Genomic DNA, 14,205 nt, shown 5'->3' with positions numbered 1-14,205 from the left:
GGAAGACATATGAAGAACACGGAAAGACGTAAACTGAGGCAAAGTACGTGGAACTAGGAAAATAATAAATACAGTGATAATAATCTAAAAGTAAAGAATTTAAAAAGTAAAATACCTCTAATTATAATGACTTAGACTGATCCTTAAACTGAAAAAATCCCCTCCCCTCCCTTGCTTCTTTGCAGAGGTGGGTGACTTTGGGAGGAATATTACATCAGTCAACCTGTTTCTAAGTTTGACTTGTTTCTTCCCTACCTCCACATTTTTTTTATTATTTGTTATAAGGGATGTGTTGTTGGAGAGGGGAGGCAGGGAGGAATACATTTGTAAATGATATAAAAACAAATGTGCTGATAAAAAAAATTTTAAAAGAAGAAACTGAATTATATAGGACACTGAGCTAGACCCTTGGTGTGGGAGGAAGAAGGTGGGGGATAATACAAAATGTGGATACATATGTTATCATGCCTGTCAACTTTATGGGGTATAAGAATTAAGAATTAACACAAAATAGGTAACTATAATACAAAATAGGAATATATTATTTTGCACCTCTCTCACAGACATACCATTATATTAACTTGGAGGGTAGGGGATAAAAAAAGCCATTACACCAAATGCAGTGGACAAGATCAGAGCAGGGTTTATAGAGGAAAAGGGGTCTGAGATGGGCTTCATAAGATGGGTAGGAATACAGCAGGAGAAATTCCTGGAGGAAGAGAAATAAATGAGTTATTGGATCTAGTGATTAGGTCATTATGATTCCAGAATTAGCAGTTTCAGCATAGTGGTGAGGATGGAAAAATTGCAAAGGTTTGTCAAAGACAGTGTAGATTAAGGCATATATTCAGTAAGTAAACACATGGGAGGCAGTAAAAGATGGTAGAAATGTCAAGCTTTTTTGAACTGAGAACTGACCACATCTCTGAAAAAAGATGAAGAAGCCAGCAGAGATGGAAAAATTGAAGATGCATTAAAGGGAAGCAGATCATTTGAATACGGTCTTGGGAGAAGTCTGGAAGACTGAGATGTAGTCAAAAGGAATATAGCCTTAATGAGGATGTATAGATAAACATACTCTCAGAACTGGAAGGGTTCTCAACAGCCATCTAATTTGTATGTGAATAAGAATCTCTTCTCCAAAGCAGGTTACAAGTGGTCATCCAGCCTCTCCTTGGAAACATACAATAAGGAAGAAACCCCACTACCTCCTGAGGAAGCCTAGACCACTTTGGATAGCTTTTGCTGGGAGGAGATAGGCAATCAATCAATCAACAGGTATTAATTAAGCTTAATATTTGCAACCAGTATATAAATATAATGAATGAAATAATGCCGAATTTGAAAGGAATGCCTAACTTCCCCATTCTAATGGTGAATATAAGCAGTACATATATAAATATATAATGAATAACATAAAGAAAATTAAGTACCAAACACGTAAATATAGGGCAGTTTGAGCTGGAGGGGACTAGCAGCTGGGGGAAGTCCAGAAAGGTCTCATGAAGATGATGCCTAACCTTCATATTAAAGGAAGAGGAGTAAAATATTTCATTCTCATTAGGATGCCCATTAAATATAAGTACTCAGAAATAGGAACTAATACCATTAGAGAGTTCATTTACAACAAAACAAATTGAGCTGTCATATAAATGTTAGGTTTTTTTAAAAAATGTGCTCTGGGTGAATTTTCTTCTTTGCTGCTACATCTTACCGTGTATCTTGCCAGGTTTCAGCGGCAATACTGTATATAATATGCTGAAATGCCTGTCTCTCTTATCTCTTGAGTGTTACCTTTGCACCGATGTTCCCCTGCCCCCTGCCATGGCTACAATGTACTCCCTCTTCCTCTCAGTCAGTGGGAATGGCCAGTGCAAAGGCTCAAAGATGGGAGATGGAGCGACATGGAGGAGGAACAGAGAGAAGGTCAGTTTGGTTATACTGCAAAGTACAGGAAGGGAAGTAATAATCATAGAGGCTGGACAGATAGGTTAGGGCCAGGAAGCATGGCGTGTGGATAAGCATCCTAGAAGGTCTGGCTTCAACTGCTGTCTTTGTCACATACGTGCCCCAAGGTTACATAACCAACCAGCCAACGTTTACTAAATGCCTAATACCTACCAGGCACACAGCTAAGCTCTAGAGATACAGGGACAAAAATGAAACAATCCTTGTTCTAGATAAACTTACATTCTATTTTGTCAGGGGTGACAAAATGCACATATGTATAAAATATATATAAAATCTAAAATTTTTGAGGAGGGAAGGCATGAGAAGCCAAGGAGATGAGGAAGATCTGATTTGGGAAAGATGACATGTGAACAGTTATGAAGAAAACAAGAATCCCAAAAAGCAGAGAAGTGAGATAGCGTTCCAGGAAAAAGGGAGACAGTCAGTGAGTGCAAAAGCCTCAAGACAGGTGGTGCAGTAGATAACAATGCTGGGCCTGGAGTCAGAAGACCTGAGTTCAAATGTGACCTCAGACATTAGCTGTATGACCCTGGACAAGTCATTTAACCTTCCTTTGTCTCAGTTTCCTCATCTGTAAAATGGGGATAATAACAGCATCTATTCACAAGGTTGTTGTGAAGAATAAATGAAATATTTATAAAGCTTATTATTATTAATAATAGAATTAGAAGGATAGCTTGGCTGGATTATGGAGTGAAGGGGAGGGGAATACTGTATAATAGGACTGGAAAGGTGGTTTGAATCAGGTTGTGTAGGGCTTTCAAAATTAAACAGAGAGAACTTATATTTGATGTTAGATGCAACTGGGACGCTTTGGAGTTTACTGCATAGAAAAGTGACATGGTCAGACTTAATTCTTTAGGAACATCTCTTTGACAGCTGTCTGGAGAATGGACTGAAGAGGGGACAGGTGAGGCAGGATAATAAGTTGCAGATGCATAATGATAGACACAGCAATTTCCTCCCTAGGAGTTCCCTATACCAACTGTATGTAAGCAGGGTTTTTGTTATCCTTTTTAGAGTTCAGTTTCTCAGGATCCATGGCCATGGCAATGTCTAGTTTCCAGATGTTAGATAATAACTCCTAGAATAGCCCCAAGGATTCTAGATAGTAGTTCTTAGAATCATAGTGACAGACAGTCCTACTGAGGCTGCACAGTGAGATAAGGGGTGACGTAATGTGATATTTACTATGCTTGCACAGAATGATGATATTGATAAAGTTAGCTTGTGAGCTTCATGTTGGCCAGATGCCTTCTTTGTCTGTTGCCCTATAGAGCAGATGGGCACTGGTCAGTGAGTGGGGGGAAACCACGGATAATATATAGAGGAATGAATGTACCTACCTCGACTGGCCCCCGCTGAGGCTTGAGGGGATTTAGGGGAGTGCATGAGCTGTGCCTGTCTTGACTGACCCCACTGAGATGTAGGGGAATTGCTCCCCTTTCTCGCCTGCCCCTGCGAGAAGGATGATTAGGGAAAGCTATAGGAGCTAGTTCTCCCAGCAACCACTGGAGAAGACTAGATTAGAATAAAGCTGATTATTAACCCCTTGAACCTGTCTGACCAGATCAAGAGTGAACCTGTTAGAAGCTGGAATCCAAAAACTCCAGTGCCTCCCGTGTGTTATCTGTGAAACACCAACAAAATCACAGGTTTGGAACAAGGAAAAAAAATTTTTTAGGAAATCTTACTCTGTACCAAGTCTGAATTAAGCTCTCTGTAACTTTTATCCACTGCTTTGAGTTCTACAACTCTGCTCTTCCCTTACCATATCCATCCCCTCTCCTACCAGAAAAAGATAATCCTGTTCTACGTGATAACTCTCCAAATACTTGAAGAGCCATGTCATTCTCCATTCTATTACTTCCCCTCCCCACCAAGTATCCTATCCTCCAAGCCAGGGGTCAGCAAACTAAAGCCCAATGGCCAAATCTGGAGCACCACCTGTTTCTGGACGTAAGAGTTATCAGATTTTTAAATAAAGTTACATTGATGTAACTTTTAAACAAAGTTAAAAAATGTAAAAACCATTCTCAACATGTGGGCTGTAAAAAATTCAGGCAGCAGGCCAGATTTGGCCCTTGGGCCACAGTTTGTCAATCCTGGCAATCATTCCCTCCTTCAAATGATCGTCAAATGAGATGACCTTGACATCCTTTCTCATCCTGTGACCCTCTGCCAGCTTACCAATGTACTTACTAAATTATGGTGTCCAGAACTGAATAAGATATTCCAAATGTGATCTGACTAGGACCAACTGTCAACTCTTCTGTCCTGGATAATAGCCTGCTAGGTTTTTCTGACTGCCTTGTCACAATGATTGTCCACACTGAGTTTGCAATTCACATTCCCCAATATTTTCAGACTATTTGTTATGTAATCATCATGCCCCCATTTTATACTTTTGAGGTTGCATTTTGAATCAAAGACTTGGTTTTTACACTCAGTTCTGGATACCACATTTTAGTATGGACACTGACAAACTGGAGAGCATCCAATTGTGAAGGGGACTAGAAATTATGCTATAAGATTCAACAGAAGGAAGGTGCTGGGGTTATTTAGTCTAGAGAAGAGAATTAAGGATCAGGAGATGAGGGAAGAATATGATGACTATTTTCAAGTACTTGAAGGGTGGTCACATGGCAGAGGGATTAGGTTTGTTATGCTTGATCCCAGAGGGCAGAACTAAAAGCAACAAGTTGCAATAAAGCTGATTTAGACCTAACTTTAGGAAAAACATATCAATCATTAGAGTGGTCCCAAAACCAAAAGCAGGTTTGCCTCATAGAGTGAGTGACAGGTTCCCCTCACTTGAAGGTCTTCAAGCAAAGGTTGGGTATTTGTTGGGGATATATGGTTTGGTTTGGGGCTGTGTGACTTCCAACACTGGGACTAGGTGATGAGTGAGTGAATGATATTACTACTGGGAAGTTTTAAGAAATAGGATGGGAATTTTAGGGACTGGTCTTAGCGAATTAGGAAATTAAGGCAGCTGCTACCAATATGTACCTGCTGGACATAGCTGGCAGCTTGAGATGGTGCAGTCTATGTGGAAAATATGGGGAATCTCTAAGAGAATAGTAGAATGACTACTAAGTAGCAATGATGGTGCTTGGGAGGTTTCACACTGAAATTGCAGAGGGAAAAATTAATAGCTGCAGACTTGGGAGTGGCCAAAAGTCTTAATGTCTCAGAGTCAGAATAATAAAGATTCTAGGAGTTATGTTCCTCAAACAAGTGCTCAGTTCACCAGAGTATATTACTCTGTATCACTTAGGCATTTTAAAAATTTCCAATTGTACCTCCAAAAAAGATATCTTCTTCTACATGAAGGGAATCACCTATACTCTCAGCCTATGTTGTAAAATTTTCTTGTTAGGACCAGTTCTACCCCTGCCTGTTTAATAATGATTATAGATGGGAGTCATCTCACTGAGAACATGAAACAACGCCGACATCCAAGACATCATTACTCTAATGATTTACAAGATGCAAAGCTTTGTCTGGAGACCTAAACCCTACTAAGATGGAAGGAAATTTAAAATTACACCATGAAAAACATTACTTACTTATATTCGTTTTCAACCATATTTTCTGGGTCTGCCTGTTCAATGGCTTCTTCAAAAAATTCTTCTAAAGTTGGCATGTACTCCCTGTACATTAGAAAAGAATTCAAGATTTCTTATTTTTAATACTGTTTCTTTTCTATATCTGCCTTATTTTTTCTCAAAGGATATCTTATCTTACTGAGAAACTATGGAAATGGAAGATTTTGATTTTATCTACAGTTTTACAACTTTACAGACTCTTTTTTCTCCTAGGTACAGGGGCTCATAGCCAGGGGCCTGTGAAATTTAAAAAAAAATATTTTGACAATTACATTTCAATATAATTGGTTTTCTTTGTAATTGTATATATTTTATTCTATGCCTTTAAAAACATTATTTTTGAGAAGAGGCTTCAGCAGACTGCCAAATGCATCTGTGGCACAAAAAATGTGAAGAACACATGTAAATGTCCCCAAACAAGCTCTCTATTGGCTTAACAAATATAGATATTTTTTTCATTTTGGGGGTGAAGAAGAGGGCCAAGGAGGGGGATAAGAAAAGGAAAGAAGAATCTGGAAATCTTTTTTCCTAAGCCCAGATTTTAAATGGCACAGTGAATAATTCAACTCTTGTACAACCTAAGAGCCGTGAAGTTTCTCAATACCCTGCCATTCATAGTCTTTCAAATTTTGAGGTGAGATATCAAAATATTTTCCAACCTGCAATTTTTTTTTTTATCATTCAGATTTAATATTAACCACACTAATGTCAAGGGTTTATCTTTCACTCTATTTTCACTCTATTTTAGACCATCAATCATTTGGACATTTTATAAGTAAAATTCAGAAATGTCACACTATCAAAAGAAAATACTGATGTACTAGGTAAACTAAGTAAATTAGATCTCAGGACCATAAATTACCTTCAGAGATAATAAGAACACTGAGCTTTCCCAAAAGCAAACCAAGCACTTCACTCTATGAATCAGGTACAATTCAATACCACACAAATCCCTAAGCTACTTTGCCCATCATCAGACAAAGGTGGAAACATCGGATATAAATGGTTCTGAAAATCCAGGTCTTTGTTTGTTTTCTTTTTGTTATTGCTGCTCACAACAGTATCTTAAAATTTTGTTCTTGTGTGGTTCAAAGCTTAAAAAAGGACTGATGCTACCAGGAGAAAAGTCATGACTTTACTCTTGTTAAAGTTACACTGAAATAGGACAATTTTCACTTGCCTGGTCTCTGATTTACAAGCTTCCATGTTATCAGGACAGAGATTCCAAAGTCTTGTCAGTTCCTCGCTGAAAAGCAAAAGAGGAAAATACCCCTATAATTATCTCAGTCAAAAAATACAAAGATATCAATGTAAGCTTAGGTCATCTTAAAATAGAGACTCATTAAAAATAAACAAAATGTACAGAATGTGATGCTAAAAATAATCGAAGTTCACAATGGGTCAGAACCATGGCTTTTGAATGCTTAAAGTTCCTATGGAAATACAAGTTTTCAGTCAATCACACTGATAATATTTTTATACTAAGCAGTGAAATCATTTCTCCCTATGCTACCTTTCTGGGAGAAACAGAACAGCAGGTAGAGTATTTGAACACATGAACTCTTCTCAAACATATCCATGAGCATTTACTTGTTGAGAAGCACAAGAAGCACAGGGATCAATCAAGACAACCTGGTACAATCGAAGTGAGGTGACTCGATGTGGCCCAAAATTCATCAAGACACAGTGCAGAAAGAATCCACAGACTTTCCAAGTAACCTCCAAAAATCAAAGTTTAGACTAGGTGCAGGAGCAGCATGATAAGGAACATAGGTTATATTTAGCCACTCTTATAGAAACAAACAAGTGACATTTGGCAACAACAAACTATAAAAATTCTATAACGGTACCTTTGAAAAAACAAACATATCAAATATACAGTTACCAATTCTGGCCCAGATATGAAGACAAGCTGACCTACTTTCCCATCAGAATTTTTTTGTTGGGTCCTTTTCCCAGGAAATCTTCCGGTGCTGTTCTCTTTCGTACAACTCTCGGAGGCTTGGAGTCTGATGGTCTACGGCAAATAGAACGCACACTATTTTTGGAATTATACGTGGTTAGGAAAAGTGAAGAAATTTTAGATCTGATAAGGAAATACTTTTAGGACACTTTTCTTAAGATTAAAAAGTTTTACATCAATGCATTATACTGCTTTAGATGAGGAAGTACCAAAATTTGCAATCATATAAAACAATTCAATAACTAATAGGACAGTTTTGTTTTGGGAATGTCTGAAGTAAGAACTAATGGGCAAAAAGAAATGAGTTAACCCATTAAGGTAAATATAAAATATAAAAAGATGCACCCATACACCATTCTTCCTATCTCCCAGTTTTAAAACCTCAGTGTTATCCTTGTCTTCTCCTTCTCCCTCACCTCACATATTCAATCTGCTGCCAAATCTTAACATTTCTACCTCCATAACAACTCTCAAATCTGACCCTGGTTCTTTACTCATACAGATACCACCACTGTAGTCCAGGTCCTCATCATCTCTTGCATATACTATTGTAATGGCCTCCTAATTGGTCTCCCTGCCTCAAGTCTCTTCCTGCTGCAGTCCATCCTCCAAATGCTGCCAAAATTATTTCCTTAAAAGCAGCTGTGACCACATTACTACTCAATAAACTTCAATGGCTCTTTATTACCTCTATGATCACATGCTATCTGGCTTTTAAAGTCCATCACAACAAGACTTTAACCTAGCCTTCCCTACTCATTATAGATTATTTCCCTTCTTCTACTTCTTCTACTGAACTAAGGGTCAGCCGAACTGGGCTTCTTTCTATGCACTCTCTCTCCCACCTCTGTGCCTTTGCAGTGCCTGTCTTCTGTGCCTATAATACCTTCCCTTCTCATCTCTAACTCACAGAATTCCTCTCTTCAGGATATAGCTCAAGTACCACTTTCTAAATGAAGCCTTTCATGCTGTCCCTGACTTCCCTTCTTTCCCTAACTACCTTATATTTAATTACATTTATTCTCTCCCTGTCCTTTCCTCATAGGAATCTTGGACTCTGCTCTTGGAACCAGCCCAAACTACGCTCTTAAAGGTGAGCATTTGCCTTATATGGCATAGATCTAGGCCTCCACCTCACTTCCCTGCCACCAACTCCAAACCACACCCCTACAGTAAAGGCCCTCCCTCTTTCAGGCCTCCCATTAGAATGATGAATATAGAAATCACGGAAAGACTTGCATGAACTCATTCAAACTGAAATAAGTAGAACCAGGAAAACTCTTCACATGTGTACATGTATGTATGATTATAATCAAAGTAAATGGGGAAAAAACCCACCACAAAACAGCTGAAGATGAATGATGGGAAATTGTAAAGAACAACTTGTCCTCAAATAAATCAGAGGGCTATCTAGGCAATGTAAAAACAAAGGATATTAATATAAAAATCTATTAAATTTAAAAGGATGTAAGCTCCCTGAAGGCAGATACTATCGTGTTTGCTTGTATTTACATTTCAAATCTCTTGGCACACAGTAAACACTTAATAAATGCTTATGTTCTCTCTCTTTTTCTCTCTGACCTCACACATTCTGTTCCTCTACCTTCCCCTCCTTGCCATCTCATTTTTTCCAAAAGAATGTAAACTCCTTGGAAGCAAGATTTCATTCTTAGTGTTTGTATTTTCCAGGAACTAATCCAATGATTCACATAATAAATCCCTGCTGACTGATATATGCCACATACATATCAGTTATATAATATATGTCTATAAAAGTCCTACTCTCATGCATTAATGGGGCATGCAAGCAATCCTGATTTCTTAGAGGCTATGCCAGTTGAATACAAGCTTTTGGTAGTTTCTACCATCTTTAATGGCTTTGAGTACCAGTAACAGAAAATGCCTGTTTTCTGACAATGAACCTAATTAAGTTCAGAGGGATTCACTAGAAGTAAACTTGTCACTTGGTAAATTCCCTGATCATCGAGACACATGAAACAGAAAAACACAACATGGCCCTCAGTTCAATGCAACTTCTTTAGCTTCTGTGGCAGGATGGCAGAAAAGGTGAAAGAGAGTACTATGTATCATAAACTTTAAACTGTTTATAAATATGACTGTAACTGCTGGAGTGCTAAATATGAGACCCTTGTCTGATGACTTACAAGGGGATGTTCTACTAAAGGAAATGATTCATATCATTCAACTGTCTTGCTACAACTGATCTTAGAAGACAAAAATGAGGATGCAGCTAAACAGATGAGTGCCTCATATGCTGTTCTCTCTGGAAAGGCAGCTAAGAGTTTGCACAATTTTACTGTTGTGTCCAAAGCCAAGAAGAAACAATATTTTACACCATATTTCAATATTTGCAAAAAAAAAACCATAATAGAGATAAATGTAGTTTATGCACCAGGATAAAATGGAAGAGAAATTCTAGAAAGCATATGAGAAGACCTCTCCAAATGAAATCAACCTATGCTTGAATACTTAGTAACACAAATGGCACAAGGCAAGATGGTACAACATGCTGGAAAATATGGCTCAAGATTAAGAACTGAAAGAGGCTAATGGTATGTAAAATATCCACAGGCCTAACAAATATGTATCAAGAATATTTTCTTCCAGAAGAGACCTAGAAGGTGCTAAACATATTACACAGATGTTTTCCACATTATGTTATTCAATTCTTAGCATGAAAAATGAAATTAACTATTTTATCAGACTGGTTACTAATGTGAGAGTCATGTTCTAATCCATAAAGTATCTATAGCCAGACTCTCAAAAAATAGTGGAGAGAAAATCAAGTTTATAGAAAGTTTGTTAAAACCAAATTAAGCTCGATCATCCTAAGAGAGGGGATGAAACTGGAAGCAGGACAATAAACACATAAAAATGGAAAAGAATGTCAAGACTTTTATACCAAGTTGATGCTATATGGCTGAGAAACATGGAACAGGAGTGTTCAAAGAATTATAATCATAGATCACTCTACAACTGTGAAAAGCATAAAATGTACATATGGCTAGGTTGTAGCACCTTAGCAACAAAGAACTATCTACCAAGATGCATAAAAGATCAAGAGATGTATGACTAAAAGAGGAAGTGCTCTAGTCATATAATAAAAACAAGGAATAATATATGGATACTCCATGTGTTCTACTAGTATCAACATTATGTCAAGACATCCAGAGGAAAAGGTTTCTAGTGTTTTGGGTAGACCCTTTGTAGAGAACATAGTGAGAGGTGAGAGATATAGAAGAGTTGCACAGAATGAGAAGATATGGATGGGTTGCAATCTTGTCTTGCTTGTGGGAGTATTTGTATTTATGAGAACACAGATGTATAAAAGTACCTATGTACAGATACGGAAATGGAAAAATCATCATCTTATCCAATTTCTGAAAATACCTTTAGATACTTTTTATTGTGGTTTTTACCTTTCTTTCACAAAACTTGGACAGCCTTCATTTTTCCATGAGTTCCAATTTTCTTCAGTGTTTAATATATGCTGGAAAAAATACACAAATATGATTAACACCTGAACAAAGGAAATACTTGAAATTCTATATGGTAGCAAAAATAACAATAACATAAAATACATACCTCTACCATTTTTGAAAATCTCTCTCCATCAGGGGGGTTTTCAGATAGTAGCTGTGATCAGAAAGCACACACTAAGCTTTCAATAACTTTCTGCATCATATGAATGGTTTACAGGCAGAGACCCCATAAAAATGTTTGTGGCTCCCGTACCTGAACTAATGTTATCCTTATTTTCCTATATGAGGCTGAAACTGTTAAATCTAGTTCATAAACAGAGAAAACTCCAAATTTCCAAGACTTTGATCACTGATGTCTTGTACTGAACTTACTTGATAGACTGATTTTGTAGTATCTTCAATCCACAGGGATTGCTCATCAGTTAGAACATAGTTTGAACTGGAAAAGAGAACAAACGAGCTCAATGTAAGACAAAGATGTCAAATTCATGGCCCACAGCACTCCCTAGTGAGGCCTGAGCAAGATTAATATGTAACTGGGAAATAAATTTAACTATAAGAAATAAAAATACAATAAAACAAAACAATATTAATATATGGTTTTCTAAGTCAATATACAGTCTACAGGGATCCTTTATATTCAGTTTATGTGACTCCTGTTTCTATCCGAGTTTGATATACTGGCTAGGACGGTTTATATTTGCTTTAACATATATGTATATGGGTTTATATATGGAACAAATCCCAATAATCCCTAAGTATAAATCATTACTGTAACAAATACGACAAATGATTCCTGGAAGTTTTCCTAAATTTATTGCATTCTGTGAGGTGGCATGGTATATACTGTACAGACAGCCAGTCTTGAAGTCAAGAAGACCAGGCAGGATTCAAGTATTGCCTCTGATGCACACTAGAAGTGTGTGATGAGGCAAATTGTTGTTTTTCAGTCCTTTCAGTTGTATCTGACTCTTGGTGACCCCACTGGGGTTTTCTTGGCAATGACATTGAAGTGGTTTGCCATTTCCCTCTTCAGCTCATTTACAGATGAGGAAACTTAAGAAAACAGGGTTAAGTGACTTGCCCAGGGTCACAATGCCTATTTGAACTCAGGTCTTCCTGATTCCAGGCCCACTGTTCTATTCACTGTACCACCCAGCTGCCCCATGATAAGCAAATTTTCTTAGTACCCCCACCAGGCAGATTTCTAAAATTCTAAGTTACAAATGAGTTGCTTCTCTAGTTGTTTTTTGTATTGGAGAAAGGAGTTTACACACTGGAACTGCATCACAATAATAAAATCAAAGACTAGTCCACCCCACTGCATTCTTAAAATAGAATATAAAATTTATAGTTATCATATATTTGTGAATACTATATTTTATTTTTTATTTTCTGTACTTAATTCATAGCCATTATTGCTAAAATAGTCAGAGAAGCAACCAGAGCATAAAGACACAATTTACTTTTCTAAGTATGCTGTTGGTACTTAGAAGAAATCCTGTTCTTCCTCTTTTCTGTAGGAATGAAAAGAAAATATACAAAAAAATGTACCTGCCTCTGATAGAAGCTGAGGCTGTTTACAGCAGCTCAAAAATAATAAACATTCAACCATAACAATTTTAAGTATAATTTTATTATGTTTAAGTGGTTACTAATTCCTATCGATAGTCTAAGTCAGGGGGACTGCTCAGTTGAGGAAGCCAGCAGGGGCAGTTAAACTCTTTACCAGTGCTCACAGTAATACTACACAGGCTCTTGCCTGCAGTACAAATAGCTGTGAATAATCATTCTCTCATTTCAATTATAGACATGACAAGAGGGAATTTGTTTAACTGAGGTTAGAAATGCTTATAATAGAAAATACTTCTTGATTACATTTTATGAGACTGAAATATGTAAATAAAGAAGGCTAAAAAACTACCTTATCTGGAGATAATCTTAGACTTTTTTTTTTAGTTAGCTGGATCGCCAAATTCATGACTACTGAGTTAGGCCATGAACTGGGTTGGGATATAAGGCGGGAGTTGCTATGGAAGAGGTATGAATAAGGCCCATAAGAGAAGACAAGCTGAGGTAAAAAAAAAAACCAAACAGCGAGACTACTATTCTGACCTAAGTTGGGTAGAAGAAGGTATAGGGATATAGGGCTATTCCTTAAGGCTAGATCTAGAATATTCACCTATCATTAAAAAATGTACTCTCCCAGAAAATTTGGAGATCCCCACTGCTTAAGAAGGATATGAACAGATTACATTAAAAGATAAGTGTAAAATGACATACTACAGATTCTTAGTAGGAATATGTATTTGGCCTTTGGTTCCTGGATCTGCCCATTTACTGATGTGATCTTTTCCTGGAAGTACTCAGATCCTGGTATTAAATTTCATGGGTTCTCCAAACCAAAAGTAGTCACCAGTTTCTACCTCACCCTTTTTGGGAAAAGGAAGAGTACTTCAGATCAATGATCAATGACATATATAACTAGCTCTAGAGAGCTAGTTCCTAAACTATCTAGGGTGGGAGAAATGACCCAAATAGAACAATAACAAACATGTACCATAACCCAACCCTTAGAAATCCATTTCCTTACAACAGCAATACAATTTTGGATAAAAAAATCCCTGTTTTCTAGTTATTCTGGCAAGACACCCTCAATTTCCTAGTGATTAAAATAGCAAATATCCACTGCAAACATATGGTTGCTCTGTGTCCCTTATTCATAAAGGGGACTCCTGGATACAGTAGAAAGAAAAAAAACATGAGGCAACCTAGGTCCAATGATATTTACAGCTAACCTCACTTTGTAATTCTAGTTATATTTTTCAGACTTCTGTTAATAAGTAATTCAATAATTACAATAATCTTACCTTTTGAATTTCACTTGCCCCTTGAGGTACTGAAATAAAATGAGATACTGCAGAAGGATGTGACGACGAAAATTACTATCACTCAGCTGTAAATCCATAAGCTGTATGCACACAAAAGATAAACACAGGAGAAGAACAACAATACTGACTTTGTGTAGCATAGCAAAAGTCAAAATTGGCCTAAATTTATAGCTTTCTGCTACAGAAAAGATGAATAATACACCAATGAAGAATCCATTGAGAAAATATATTGGCCTCTTTCTTATCATATATGGTTATTAATGGCT

At 37.1% G+C, this 14,205-nt stretch overlaps 1 protein-coding gene across 4 annotated transcripts in view; it reads right to left on the bottom strand.

Moving 5' to 3' along the window:
- THOC1 (THO complex subunit 1) overlaps nucleotides 1-14,205 on the bottom strand; it is a 63,676-nt gene that overhangs the window by 6,770 nt on the left and 42,701 nt on the right. The window contains exons 12-18 of one of the 4 annotated variants that reach the window (XM_072604344.1): nucleotides 13,919-14,019; nucleotides 11,421-11,487; nucleotides 11,152-11,202; nucleotides 10,986-11,056; nucleotides 7,504-7,620; nucleotides 6,759-6,828; nucleotides 5,544-5,623 (exon numbers count right to left, since the gene is read on the bottom strand). In XM_072604344.1, coding sequence (XP_072460445.1) covers nucleotides 5,544-5,623; nucleotides 6,759-6,828; nucleotides 7,504-7,620; nucleotides 10,986-11,056; nucleotides 11,152-11,202; nucleotides 11,421-11,487; nucleotides 13,919-14,019 — 557 coding nt within the window. Of the gene's footprint in view, nucleotides 1-5,543; nucleotides 5,628-6,758; nucleotides 6,829-7,503; nucleotides 7,621-10,985; nucleotides 11,057-11,151; nucleotides 11,203-11,420; nucleotides 11,488-13,918; nucleotides 14,020-14,205 lie in introns of all 4 variants that reach the window. The other 3 variants (XM_072604345.1, XM_072604346.1, XM_072604347.1) reach the window with 3 other exon arrangements.

Source organism: Notamacropus eugenii, chromosome 4 (assembly GCF_028372415.1).
Source record: "Notamacropus eugenii isolate mMacEug1 chromosome 4, mMacEug1.pri_v2, whole genome shotgun sequence".
NCBI classification, from domain to species: domain Eukaryota; kingdom Metazoa; phylum Chordata; class Mammalia; order Diprotodontia; family Macropodidae; genus Notamacropus; species Notamacropus eugenii.
Note: the sequence above shows the minus strand (reverse complement) of the source record. Positions and strands in the feature narration are given on the sequence as shown.